This window comes from Puma concolor, chromosome B1 (assembly GCF_028749965.1).
Source record: "Puma concolor isolate L17-30 chromosome B1, mPumCon1.1.hap2, whole genome shotgun sequence".
Classification (NCBI taxonomy): Eukaryota; Metazoa; Chordata; class Mammalia; order Carnivora; family Felidae; genus Puma; species Puma concolor.
The window spans coordinates 107,955,270-107,968,058 of record NC_141670.1 but is presented as its reverse complement, the minus strand read 5'-3'; the positions used below and the strand labels follow the sequence as shown (position 1 = coordinate 107,968,058).

General features: G+C 37.0%; 1 protein-coding gene across 1 annotated transcript in view; it reads right to left on the bottom strand.

Moving 5' to 3' along the window:
• Window positions 1-456: 456 nt before the first annotated feature.
• LOC147581800 (uncharacterized) overlaps window positions 457-12,789 on the bottom strand; it is a 42,238-nt gene continuing 29,905 nt past the window's right edge. The window contains exons 5-6 of the mRNA XM_086702959.1: window positions 7,994-8,112; window positions 457-818 (exon numbers count right to left, since the gene is read on the bottom strand). Coding sequence (XP_086559085.1) covers window positions 788-818; window positions 7,994-8,112 — 150 coding nt within the window. The 3' untranslated portion in view covers window positions 457-787. The remainder of the gene's footprint in view (window positions 819-7,993; window positions 8,113-12,789) is intronic.

Here is a 12,789-nt window from a genome sequence, read left to right as displayed (position 1 = left end):
TTATACTGTATGGAAATATTATACTGTATTATATGAAAAATAGTAATTCATAATTGTTGTGGGTTGGTCATACTTTGCTAATCACAATATTTGGTATAATGATTTTGAATTCGTATCTTTCCTTTCCTATTATACATGTGATTAAAACTCATTTAAAAGCATTGTAACATACATAAAAGCAGAAAAAGAATTTGCCCAACTGCCATCTTCCACAGATAATCACTGTGTTTTTTTTTTTTTTTTAGTGATTTTCTTTCTAGCATTCAGTGTATGTATATTTTTAGAGAAAACTTTGATACTGCTCTATGTACAATTTTATATTTTTTTCATTCAATATATACAATTACCTCACGTTATTATGAAATCATTATTAGCCATAAAATTTTTAATTCTGCATAATATTCCACCAAATGTATCAAGTGTCAATCAAAAATTGTAAAGACGCAATAATTGAGCAAAAAATGTTTATTCAAGATCAAAGAATTGCAATCTTGGGAAGATTTGGGCAGCAAAACGATTAGTATGCCACCAGGGAACAGAAGTCAGAAGTTTTAAAACAAATAAGGAACCTTTTACAGACGTCGCTTACAAAGATTTTTGATTGGTAATGGTGTCTCAAAGCTAATCTTGGCTGAACATAATTGGTTCCTAAGGCTAACATTAAGCAAAAGTCTCTTACCAGAGCAAGTTGCACGTGTTCTTGTAGGATCCTTGGAATTTTTGTGACTTGGCCCAGTTCAGAAGTTCCTGGTTCCAACTGGTGAAGACATACATAATGTCCATCTCCTTAATGGCCTCCCAGCTCCATTTGATTCCACCTTTCACAAACACAACATAGTTAAGGAGTTACCTACAGGTGAATGTTCCGTTTTCTTTTTCCATTTTAGTTACAAGGTACTGTTATAATTAACACTTAGTATTTATGTTTTATAGGTTCCCCATCCCCCATATTCTGTCTTCTTTTTCCTTGGGATAAATTATTTAATTGAATTGTGATATTATAGGACATAAACATTTTTAAGGCTTTGCGAAGTTGAAAAAAGGCAATCTAAGAACTATGATTTTACTACAAAAGACATCCAGCAAATCCTCCCCAGGTTTTGGCTGTCCTGCTTGCTTTTCTGATTCACTACAGATAGAGTGGAGTCTGTTTATTTTATTGATGCCATCAAGAGGCATTCAGGTGGTCTGATAATACGTTTTTAATTTTATTGAGATTATTGTCAACGGACACGCAGTTGAAAGAAATAGTACAGAGAGATTTCCTATACGCTTAAGCTAGTTTTCCCCAGGGGTAACATCTTGCAAAAGTATGGTACAATTCTCATACTGATAATACTCTGTGAAACCTTGAATTCTGTTAATGATCTAATTCCTAACAGGTCCTGCATTATCATGCGGCAGGAGAGCCAAAGTCAGCATGTCCTTCTTCTGCCCACCCCCTCCCTGGAATGTACACTGTTCACCCCAAATCTGGCTATGAGCTCCTAACACACAGAAAATTACCAACAAGCCCTCCCTAACACAGGGTTTACTGGTTTGAAGGGGAAGATGTGGCCAACTCTAGAAACTGGAAAGCATAATTATCCATTTATCTGTCTCTCCACCACCCCTGAAGGCAGTTATCATGTGACCTTCAGGAAGCACTAGAATTCTGCTGAGACGTAAGACTGAACCATCAGCAGCAAAGGTACTCAGGTGCAAATATGGTCACCAGGAGGGCTTCCATCCAGGATAGGAAATTACTGCTAAAGTAATTAAACAGGGAGGCCATTAGACTGGGTGGCTCTAATGCCTTGGTACCTTTCCTAAGGAAACCAAAACCTAAGTCAGAGTCAGTGCACTCGAATTCAAGGAAGTGAAACTAAGGAACAACCCACCACAGCCAACTAAGCTTTCCCAAATAAGACAACCACTAAAGCTATAACCAATGAAATAATGCCCTTGTTTTGCTTCTTTACTTTCTCTATAAGATCCTTTCCCCTCGCTCCTGTCTATGCAGCACTACTAACCACTTTCAGTTTGACACTACTCAATTTCAACCGATGCATGTTCAAATAAACTACTGAAATGTTCTATTTAGCCTCAGTTTATTTTTTTAAACATCCAAAAGGCTTGCAACAGGTTGCACCAAGTATCTACCCTTTAGGCTCCTCTGGGCAATTTCCCATCAGACACACCTTCCCCAGGTTATGACACCAGCAAAATCCCTTCCCCCGCCCTGCGCAAGCAGGACCCTGTTATCGCATATGTGGCACATTTCAGGGCCACAGGTAAGTGAGGCCACACAGAACACAGAACAGCATGAGCCAAAGGGTAATCTTAGCTTTACCCCCGGATTTTCAAATGTACTGTAAATACATCTAAATGCATTGTTACACCTAGTTAAATTTATTATTACTATAATTACATGGTAAATTTAAGGTGTTACTTTTAAGACTTGTAGACTTCACGAAATACCTTAGCTATTCCAACATGCTTGATGTTGGAAAATTTGAGAGCTAGACAAGACCAGTAATTTCAGAGAATTATGTATCTCCCATTCAGCACATCCTTGTCTTAGTGTCCACATCCTTTCTACCACTCATAATCTTAGTGGAATAAATGGCAAACACCTGCTGCAAGCAACCTCAGCATCCTTCACAAAATTAAACAAGTGGCTATCAGAGAATCAGAATACACCTCCAGTATGCTAGGCTTTCTGATGGAATTTTATTTTGCCCATCTCCCCATTGCCATCAAATTTGTCACATTTCTGTTAGTCATTTAGCATATGGACCAGTAATAATGCTGCCTTGCTCACGACAAGCACAAATTTTAAATTAGTATTGTGGTCAGATTTGGTAGAGTAATTTTCTTTGAATGATATGTCCTTCTCACAATGAAAGTAGCAGTTTCTGGAAGTGCCAAATAACCTGTGAATTTAGTTAGTTTGGAAAAAAAAAAGTGGCCATAAAACTATTACAGTTGATAAGAATTCCAAACTACACACACACTAAGCTCATAAATTATCAGATGTCATGACGCTTCTTCTATTCATATGACCTCTATCAGGTCCTATCATTCCAGATAACAAATCTGGGTGCTACCTAAAAGTTTTAAAAATGAGTTGCTGTTGTTGTTGTTGTTGTTATGGTAGTGGTGAAACAGTTCCATATAATTTTTGATTGATTCTTTCCTCAAGATGCTCCATCATATATCCTCTTCGGTGCAACAACAAAACACAGAGGCAAAAGAGAAAGAACAAGTTTTCCATAAGAAGTACTCCCATGGTTATCAGTATTCTATGAATACTTTTTTTTTTCTGCAGAATGATGTCTTTTATTTTTCAGCCTTTACTTTTATGTTGTTTTATTGACATGAAAAGCCCAACTCATATTGGTTTTAGTGCATCAAGAGAGTCATTTTATATACAGACCACTGAGGTGTCTTGCTGTTAAAATCACTGGATTGCAGAAACTGTACAAACTGATGCAGAATATTGGAAGGATACGGCTGGCTTTATTTTCGAAGCTAACTGATACCAGGAATAGAGGAAAGTGTATGAGCACTTGGACATACAGGAAAACGGATGATATTTACAATCCAGACATTTTCACATAACAGTAAGGTCTCTCAAAATATGACCTCAACCTATGTGTCACTTCTCATCAGCAACTACCACACCCTCAGTTTCTAAGAATTGTTTTCCTGTCTATGCTTCAGCTACTGCACCTATTATTCCCTTTATTTGAAATGCTCTTTCCCTCATGTTTAGGTAACTCTATTCATTTAGTCAGTCATAGCTGATAATCCTGGAAAAACCAACCACAACCAATGCTGCTAGGAGAAAAGAGCTGTGTAGTATTAGAGGGGAGAACACCACAACTGTTTCTGCGGGGTGAGAGATAAAAAGCAGGGTTAATTGTATTTATCCAAGAACCAAACTTAGTTGCACAAACACACAATGCGTTTAGGAAAAGTTCAGTGCAGGATTTGTCTACCAAGGTTACACTATGTGGTGCAATGATAAAATGGATGAAAGGAAGTAGACTTAAACCATGGAAGACGAATGAAAAAAAAAATCTAATTATCAGGTTAATTAATCTTTTAAAGGACTATGGAAGATTTAAAGTGAGAAGACTAAAGATAAATTTTAAAATTCTTGCAAATACAAATCCACTTTTGGAGGAAAGTATCTTTAAGGAATTATTAATATTCAAACTAGTTTTAATTATCTATAAAAGTTAACTGTATCTTCAGGAATATAGTATAATATTGTATTGTATAGACATTTCCCTTACTTTGGATTTGTGAACAGATGTGTATGTATAAATTATAAAACTAAGATGTTACTTTTAAGACCTTAACATTTTATAAATTATCATGTATATAATACAATATCATCTCATATATGTACATATACATATATACAGTTCACACACACACACATACACACCTCTTCTACTTAATTATTTGCCTTCTGGCTTTCAGTGCTAAGGAAAAACTGATGTTTATGCTTATATGGTACATGCATGATCTGGCAAGTAGTTAAAAGCTCTCTTTCTGGAGACAAATCTGGTTTATTTCACTACTGTATCTTACCAGTTTCCTATAGCTATGGCAACAAATTACTACAACATTCTAACCAGAAAACAACGTTTCCCCCCCCCCCACACACACACACACACAGTTCTGAAGAACGTAAGTACAAAATGACTATCACTGGGCTGAAATCAATGTGTCGACAGGGCTACGCTCCCTGGGGACATTCTAAGGGAGACTCTGTTCCTTGCATCTTCCAGTTTCCAGGGGCTGCTAGCATTCCTTGACCTGTGGCCACATAGCTCCAATCTCTGCTTCTGTGTGTGTGTGTGTGTGTGTGTGTGTGTGTAAACTATCAATCTGCCTTCCTCTTATAAGGATACATGTGATTGCACTTGGAAAATCAAGGATAATCTCCATGTCAACATCCTTAATTACATCTCCAAAGACCCTTCTTTTTTTGCCATTTAAAGTAGCACCCACAGATTCCAGGGATTGAGAGGTGGGTATCTTTTGCAGGGGCGCTTTTCAGCCCACCACATCCACTAGCCACCTAAGTCACCTTTGGTTAGCTACTCAAACTCTCTAAATCTTGGTGTCTTTCTCTGTAGAGTGACAAAAATAAAAGTATTTATAGTGATGACTAACAAAATAATATAAAGCAATAAGTGCAATTCTTGACACATGATAAATATCAATAAATGTTGCCTATTATTGTCATTATTTCTATGTTTCATTGCTTTTTTTCATTAATATCTTAAAAATGTGTTAGCTCTCCACTATGGGGAGGATATTTCATTATTCCTAGTCCATTTTCTTGACAAGACATGAGTCTTCCCCTATTTCCCTGGCCATTCCCTTGGTTTGCTACACTCCGCTCAGACCCCACTGCTTCCATTGGTAACATCAGGTCTCAGGCTGTCAAAATAGAATGTTAATAGGAAGCTTTTTTATTTTTAATATTTATTTATTTTTGAGAGAGAATGCAGGTGGGGGAGGGGCAAAGAGAGAGGCGGGTGGACTATCCCAAGCGGGCTCTGCACTGACAGCACAGAGCCTGATGTCTGGCTCCAATTCACCAACTATGAGATCATGACCTGAGCCATCTGACACTTAACGGACTGAGCCAACCAGGCGTCCCCAACAGGAAGCCATTTTTATCCCAAGCGGGCTCTGCACTGACAGCACAGAGCCTGATGTCTGGCTCCAATTCACCAACTATGAGATCATGACCTGAGCCATCTGACACTTAACGGACTGAGCCAACCAGGCGTCCCCAACAGGAAGCCATTTTTAACATGAGTTTTAGTTAATGAATGCACAAATTAGTTCAAGATTTGCATCCAGTACCAAAGGTAATTACCTGAAATCCCACCTCATCAGAAGAAGTTAAACTAAATTGAAGTTTAACTATTCTACAAGATTGTCGTGTTTTTTTTTAATGTTATTTTTTTTATTTTTTTTATTTTTGAGAGACAGAGTGTGTGAGCAGGGGCAAGGCACAGAGAGAGGGAGACATAAGATCTGAAGTGGGCTCTACACTGACAGCAATGAGACCATACAGGGTTCAAACTCACAAACCATGAGATCATGACCTAAGCTGAAGTCAGACCCTCAACCAACTGAGCCACCCAGGTGCCCTGATTATTATGTTTTATAAGGGACGTGTGTGTGTGTGTGTGTGTGTGTGTGTGTATTCATATATATTTAGTTTATTTCTGTTTTGAGTTTAACAATAAATGCTTATTTTGTAAGAGGAAAAATAGAAAATAGTAGGAAATATGCATTATCAAAGAGTTAATCCTAAAAGGTTTCTATGAAAGTAGTTGTCCTGAAAGAGTTTTTAATCTTCCTGCATCTCTACATAAAACCCAACCCCATTCTAGGGTGCCTGGGTGGCTCAGTTGGTTAAGCATCTGACCTTGATATAGGCTCAGGTCTTGATCTGACAGTCGTGGAATCTAGCCCTGCATCAGGCTCCATGCTGAGTGTGGAGCCAGCTTGGGATTCTCTTTCTCCCTCCCTCTCTGCCCCTCCCCTGCTTGCTCTCTTGCTCCCAAAATAAATAAGTAAACATTTAAAAAACCCAACCCCATTCTAGGACCCCGCCCCCCGTCATTCAACTTATGTCATTCTTGTCTTTCAAGTATGCAGTATAATCTGTAAATTGATATTTCTTTGCATAATTATTTGATTTTCTCACTAAACGGTAGGATCCATGAAACTTCAGAGTGCATTTGTTTTGTTTGTTGTTATAACCTCAGTTCTTAGTTAATAGTAAGCACTAAATACTTCTGAACAAAACTGATTTCATAGCCTCCATCCTCTGTTCTATTCTTCCTTTATTCAATTGTCAGTAAAATTAAACTATCAATTTGTATGCAGAATAGATACTGGGTAACTTACAGAGAAATTTTAATACTTGTATAATGAATATGTAGATAATGAATTTGACCCTATAGTTGATTTTTTCATTTATTTTTACCACATAAATGATAATTAATTTTTAAGCATTTACATATTTAAACTACTTTACAAAATTAAACACCACATTTTTTCTAGATTATACATCAAATATTTTCTGAAGAGGGAATGTATGGCCAATACAATTTTAAGAAGCAAAGACAAAGCTGTTTTTTCTAAAATGTATTTTATTAATATTCCACAACAGAAAAAAAAAAGTAATGTTCATCTGTTAAGAGCAACACATTAAGCCTCATTACTAAATAAGTCATTTTAGTCACTATCCTTAATCATTTAGGGGGCGGGAAGGCTGATTTAAATTCATCCTAGTAATTAAGAATACTATTTTACTTTAACAGATTTTTTCATTACATACTTTTTGAAGAAGAAAAAGCCTTTTAAATTTCTACTGATGAAAAGAACACCTATTAAATATTTCATTATTTTGTATATAAGAAAGCCTGCAAGCGATAGGAAGTTAAGTAGATTCACTGAACTATAAAAGGGAAACAAATCACTTTGGTTAGAATGCTCCAGTTCTTAAAAATAGGAGAAAGTGAAATTCATGCTTTGGTTAACAATCTCATAATACGGAGAATTTACCTTTACAATTACATGAATGCAAAATAAATTGTCTAACTGTGTGCATATTGTGATACATGTGGGGTTATACCTAGATAAAAGTAATTTTGCTTTGATTTTCAACGGGTCTTCTCCAATAGCAATGACATTTGAATCATTATTTCTTATTTAAGAACTACATATGTAAGAAAATGCATTTCTCCAGAAGATGACCGTGTGTGTGTGTGTGTGTGTGTGTGTGTGTGTGTGCGCGCGCGCACACGCAAGTGCAAACACACAATCTAGAGAACTGTTTTTGAGGAAAAAATCAACTCATGAAAGCATATTTTAAGATACTGCGTTTCCTCAGAGTGTTTCCTAAGGTGAAATTCTGATTGATTACACACATATTTCATTTTATAGGAGAATATGGGAACTCTGATACCTGGTGAAGGAAGAGTACAAGAGCAGCTGCTGTGTTTGGGGGGAGATAAGAAATCGTAGTGACTGCCTGGCAAGGTCACCAGATATACATGTCATTAGACAACAGAGACTGATCTTCATCTGGAACAAAACAGAAAGATGAGTTTATAAACTACAAGGGTGATAGAAATTTGATGAGTGGAACTGTCATTTTTATTACACAAATGCAAATTGTTACTTCAGAACACAAAATACATTAACAGCTGAATTATTTAAATAAAATGTCAGAAATCCTATGCAGCACAAATTCTTCAGAAATGCCAAAATTGTAATATTAGTGTAAAACGTGACACTGGTGTTGAAACAGATGTTAGGGAAGTACAGATTAAAATTTTATTTAAAATTATCTTAATATAACATTTAAATAACTTATATGTAAGATGAAGGCACTGTATGTATCAAAAATCAAATTATATATTAAATTGTAAAAGGTCTCCAAAAGTTTTTTTTCTTTAAGTTTATTTGTTTATTTTAAGAGAGAAAGAGCATGGGCGGGGAGGGGCAGAGAGAGAGGGAGGGAGAGAGACAAAACCAGGTAGGCTTCACACTATCAGTGCAGCCCTACATGGGGCTCAGTCCCACGAACCACGAGAGCATGACTTGAGCTGAAAACAAGTGTCGGCCGTTCAACCAACTAAGCCACCCAGGTATCCAAGGTCTCTGAAAATTTTAAGGAGGAATAGATTTTACTTGCTTACAAAATGGGGGGCGCCTGGGTGGCGCAGTCGGTTAAGCGTCCGACTTCAGCCAGGTCACGATCTCGCGCTCCGTGAGTTCGAGCCCCGCGTCGGGCTCTGGGCTGATGGCTCAGAGCCTGGAGCCTGTTTCCGATTCTGTGTCTCCCTCTCTCTCTGCCCCTCCCCCGTTCATGCTCTGTCTCTCTCTGTCCCAAAAAAAGAAGTAAACGTTAAAAAAAAAAAAAAATGGGTGAAATGTGTCTCATTAAAAATTTTTAAATAAGTGATCTTATATTGATCATCTTAAACTAAATTTCTGTCTATAATCTTTTTCCATGGGTGATACTTAGAAATATGAAAACATTCTAATGCTGAAAAAGGACATATTATATAATTCTTCCAGGATGTACCAGGGCACCAGGAGGAACTGGAGTATATCTTAGGACAAAGCCAGGGAAGGCATAAAGAACAGTGCACAGACTTGGTGATTAAACCTCTGATGCGGTACCTACTTTCTGATGCTACTATTTTTTAGTCGTAGTTTTAACTTGTAACCTCCAAGGAAAAATTATTTTTTTAATACCATGTCCAATTTTCATTGAATCCTGAATAGTTGGTCATTAATTTCAAGTATATCTAGCATGCTTTATCAAAAGTGCTTTACTAAATTAAAAATGATAGGATTCATTTACCTAAAAATCTCTAGCTGGCAAGCAAACCAACTCAAATATTATCATACATTCCTTATGTCAGCCACCAAGGTACCCCTGTTTTTCCCCTATATTAGAAAAGTAAATGTGCTCAGTATCGAAAAAAATTGCAAACGGACAATAGACATTCCAGCTAGTGCATATTACCATGTTTTGCCAAACATGGGGAAAGAACAAGAAAAGACATTATAGTATTTAAATCAAAGAGTGGAACCTTCAGTAAAATTTTATATTTTGACAAACATTGTTTTATTGCTACTAGTAATGTAATAGTGTTGTTACTAAAGTTTATCCCTTGATATCTGCAGTTGTTTTATGATAAAAAAACTCAAATTTATTTGCCAAAATATAGGCATAATTTTTCAATTGAATACATTTTACAGATAATACTGATTGATATTTAAATCTAACGTTATTTTGTTTTCCTAGTGATAGTCTCCCTCATTTTTTTTATTTTTTATTTTAAACTTTTTTTTTAATGTTTTTATTTATTTTCGAGGCAGAGAGAGACAGAGCATGAGCAGGGGAGGGGCAGAGAGAGAGGGAGACACAGAATCTGAAGCAGGCTCCAGGCTCTGAGCTGTCACCACAGAGCCTGACACAGGGCTTGAACTCAGTCTGTAAGATCATGAACTGAGCCAAAGTCGGACGCTTAATGGACTGAGCCACCCAGGCGCCCCAACAGTCTCCCTCATTTAAAGTCTCAGAATACGGGGGGGAGGGGGCTGGGTGGCTCAGTCCATTGAGTGTCCGACTTCGGCTCAGGTCATGATCTCTCTGCTTGTGAGTTTGAGCCCTGTGCCAAGCTCTGTGCTGACAGTTTGAGCCTGGAGCCTGCTTCAGATTCTGTCTCCATCTCTCGCCCCTCCCCTGCTTACTCTCTGTCTCTGTCTCTGTCTCAAATATAAAAAATAAAAGAAAAAAACATAAAAAAAGTAAAAATAAAATAAACTCGCAAAATAGGGGGCGGTGCCTGGGTGGCTCAGTTGGTTAAGCATCAGACTTCTGCACAGGTCATGATCTCACGTTTCCTGAGTTCGAGCCCTGGTCTGTCAGCACTGAGCCCACTTCAGATCCTCTGTGTCCCTCTCTCTCTGCCCCCCTACCCAGCCTGCACTCTGTCTCAAAAATGAATAAACATTAAAAAGAAAATTTAAAGTCACAAAAGAGGTTAGTTTTTTTTTTTTTTCAAATTGGTATAGCTCAACATAAAATTTTTCAGTGTGTTTTGAAATTCCTGTAATTTTCTAAATATAAAAAGGGCTTTTTATTCCTTTATTCACTCATTATTAATTCATTTGACAAGTAAACAGTACACTGAAAGCCCACTCTTTCAGGCCTTCTTCCTCCCTGTGGGAACACAGCAGGGAATACCATTTATTTCATCCTACCAGCCTTTATACGATACACTGTAGTGGCTAAAAAGCCCAAAACAAAAGCATTCTTTACTCTCACTTTTCATTTTGATCCCTAGTGTATTTATTTATATAGACTTTTCTCTCAAAATTCTTTCTTTCCTCCACAGATTTGAGAATTAAACACAAAATCATTTTCTCTACACCCTCGGACTGTCATCATGACCAATAGCATCCATCTGAGGCCTCAGAAGGAGGAATATGAAAGCTTTCTGCATCTAGGTGGGAATTTTAATGCTCCATGTTACAATCCCTGTCAATGCTAACCAAGTTTACAATTCAGAGAACGGATACTTGTGGATTGCACTTATTAAGGAAAAAAAAACCCTTGCTCTTAGTGTCAGAGGGTTTGGAATGTTTGTCAAAGGTGCGCTTGAAACTGTATCTCTGTATTTGAGGCTAGAGTGAAGCTAGGGCGCTTGATGTTACCATAAAGTAATAGTTTTCTGTTTCTACGAGGAAAAAAATAAACTTTGTAAATTCTAACTATATTTATTATCATTTTGGGTAAGGGACCATGTATGTCAGCTGCCCAAACAGGCCAGGTCCCGCAGTTTCAGGCAGAATGCCACCACACTTAAGTGAGGATCACTATTCTGTACAACTCCGATTAGCTAAAAGCAACAAAGAAACACAACCTAAAACATAGGTTATACAGCCAGGCAGCCATGGGCTATATGAAGTATGGCTGATATTTCCACAGGTTAAGAAAGCAAAAGTCCTGTCTTGTTTAGAGTAAAATGAATTAAGAACAAATTTGTGAAGAAAGGGTGCATTTGAAAATTTGACTCTATCAGGGGAAAAGCATATATATCATGAACGTTATCTCCACGTACTCAAACAGAGCAGACTTCAAATCAATCATCTCTGAAGAAATGGCAACAGGCTATAGGGGAGAACTTAAATCTCAAGTAAATCACTTTCTATCTATCAAGGAAACATTAATGTTTGTTGTCTCCAAATTGTGTCCCAATCAATCAGCAGAAAATACTTCAGTTTATTGAATTCTGGACTAAGTCTGTAGGATTTGACTGGAAGATGTGACTTGTCCGTTTTGGAACAAGTTCCTTAAGGAAACGTTATATAAAATAAATAAGCCATAGGGATGTAATTTACAATGTACAACATAGTGATTATCGTTAATAATACAGCACTATATTTTATATTTGAAAGTTGCTAAGAGATTAGCTCTTAAAAGTTCTCATCACAAGAAAATAAATTTGTAACTATGCGTGGCAATGGATATTAAGTAAACTTAATATGGTGATCATTTCACAATGCATAAAATTGTATATGTATAAAATAAAATGTATAAATATAAAAAATATTTAATCATCATGGTGTACACCTGAAACTAATATAATGTTATATGTCGCTTATACCTCAATAGAACAAACAAAAAAAAAACTATAAATAAGAAACGCTATAAGGGGCATTCTCAAATCTAATGTGTTTTCCCCCTTGTTTTTCCCTTGTCACCAAATACATTTGGTGCCACAGTGTAGTGGAAATGTACAGCAATTGGAATTGGAACATTTCAGCTCATATGTAGTTCTGCCACTTTTTGTTTAATGAAGAATAATACTGATTGGTTAGAAATCACACTTATTCAAAAAGGAATAAGGTATTCCTAATGCCATGTGGGTTCCACCACTCATTTTCCTCATGTTCCAAATCTCCCTGTGTTCTTGTCACTTCACCCACACCACTGGGGTGAGAAGATATCATCTGAGTGTTATGTGGCAGAGGAGACAATGGTTCACTGACCAAAATCATCATGATGACTCCAAATGCCACAATGGATGAATGTGTAACCCATACTTACATTCCTGGGACTCTGGAATGTTTACTTTACAGCTCAGGGAAGCCACCCAGGGTGGAATGCCAAGGAAAAGGAAGATGCAAAAGAAAGTTTGCAGTATCTTTGCAAAGCTCAATCCAGGCAAGGTTTTGGGC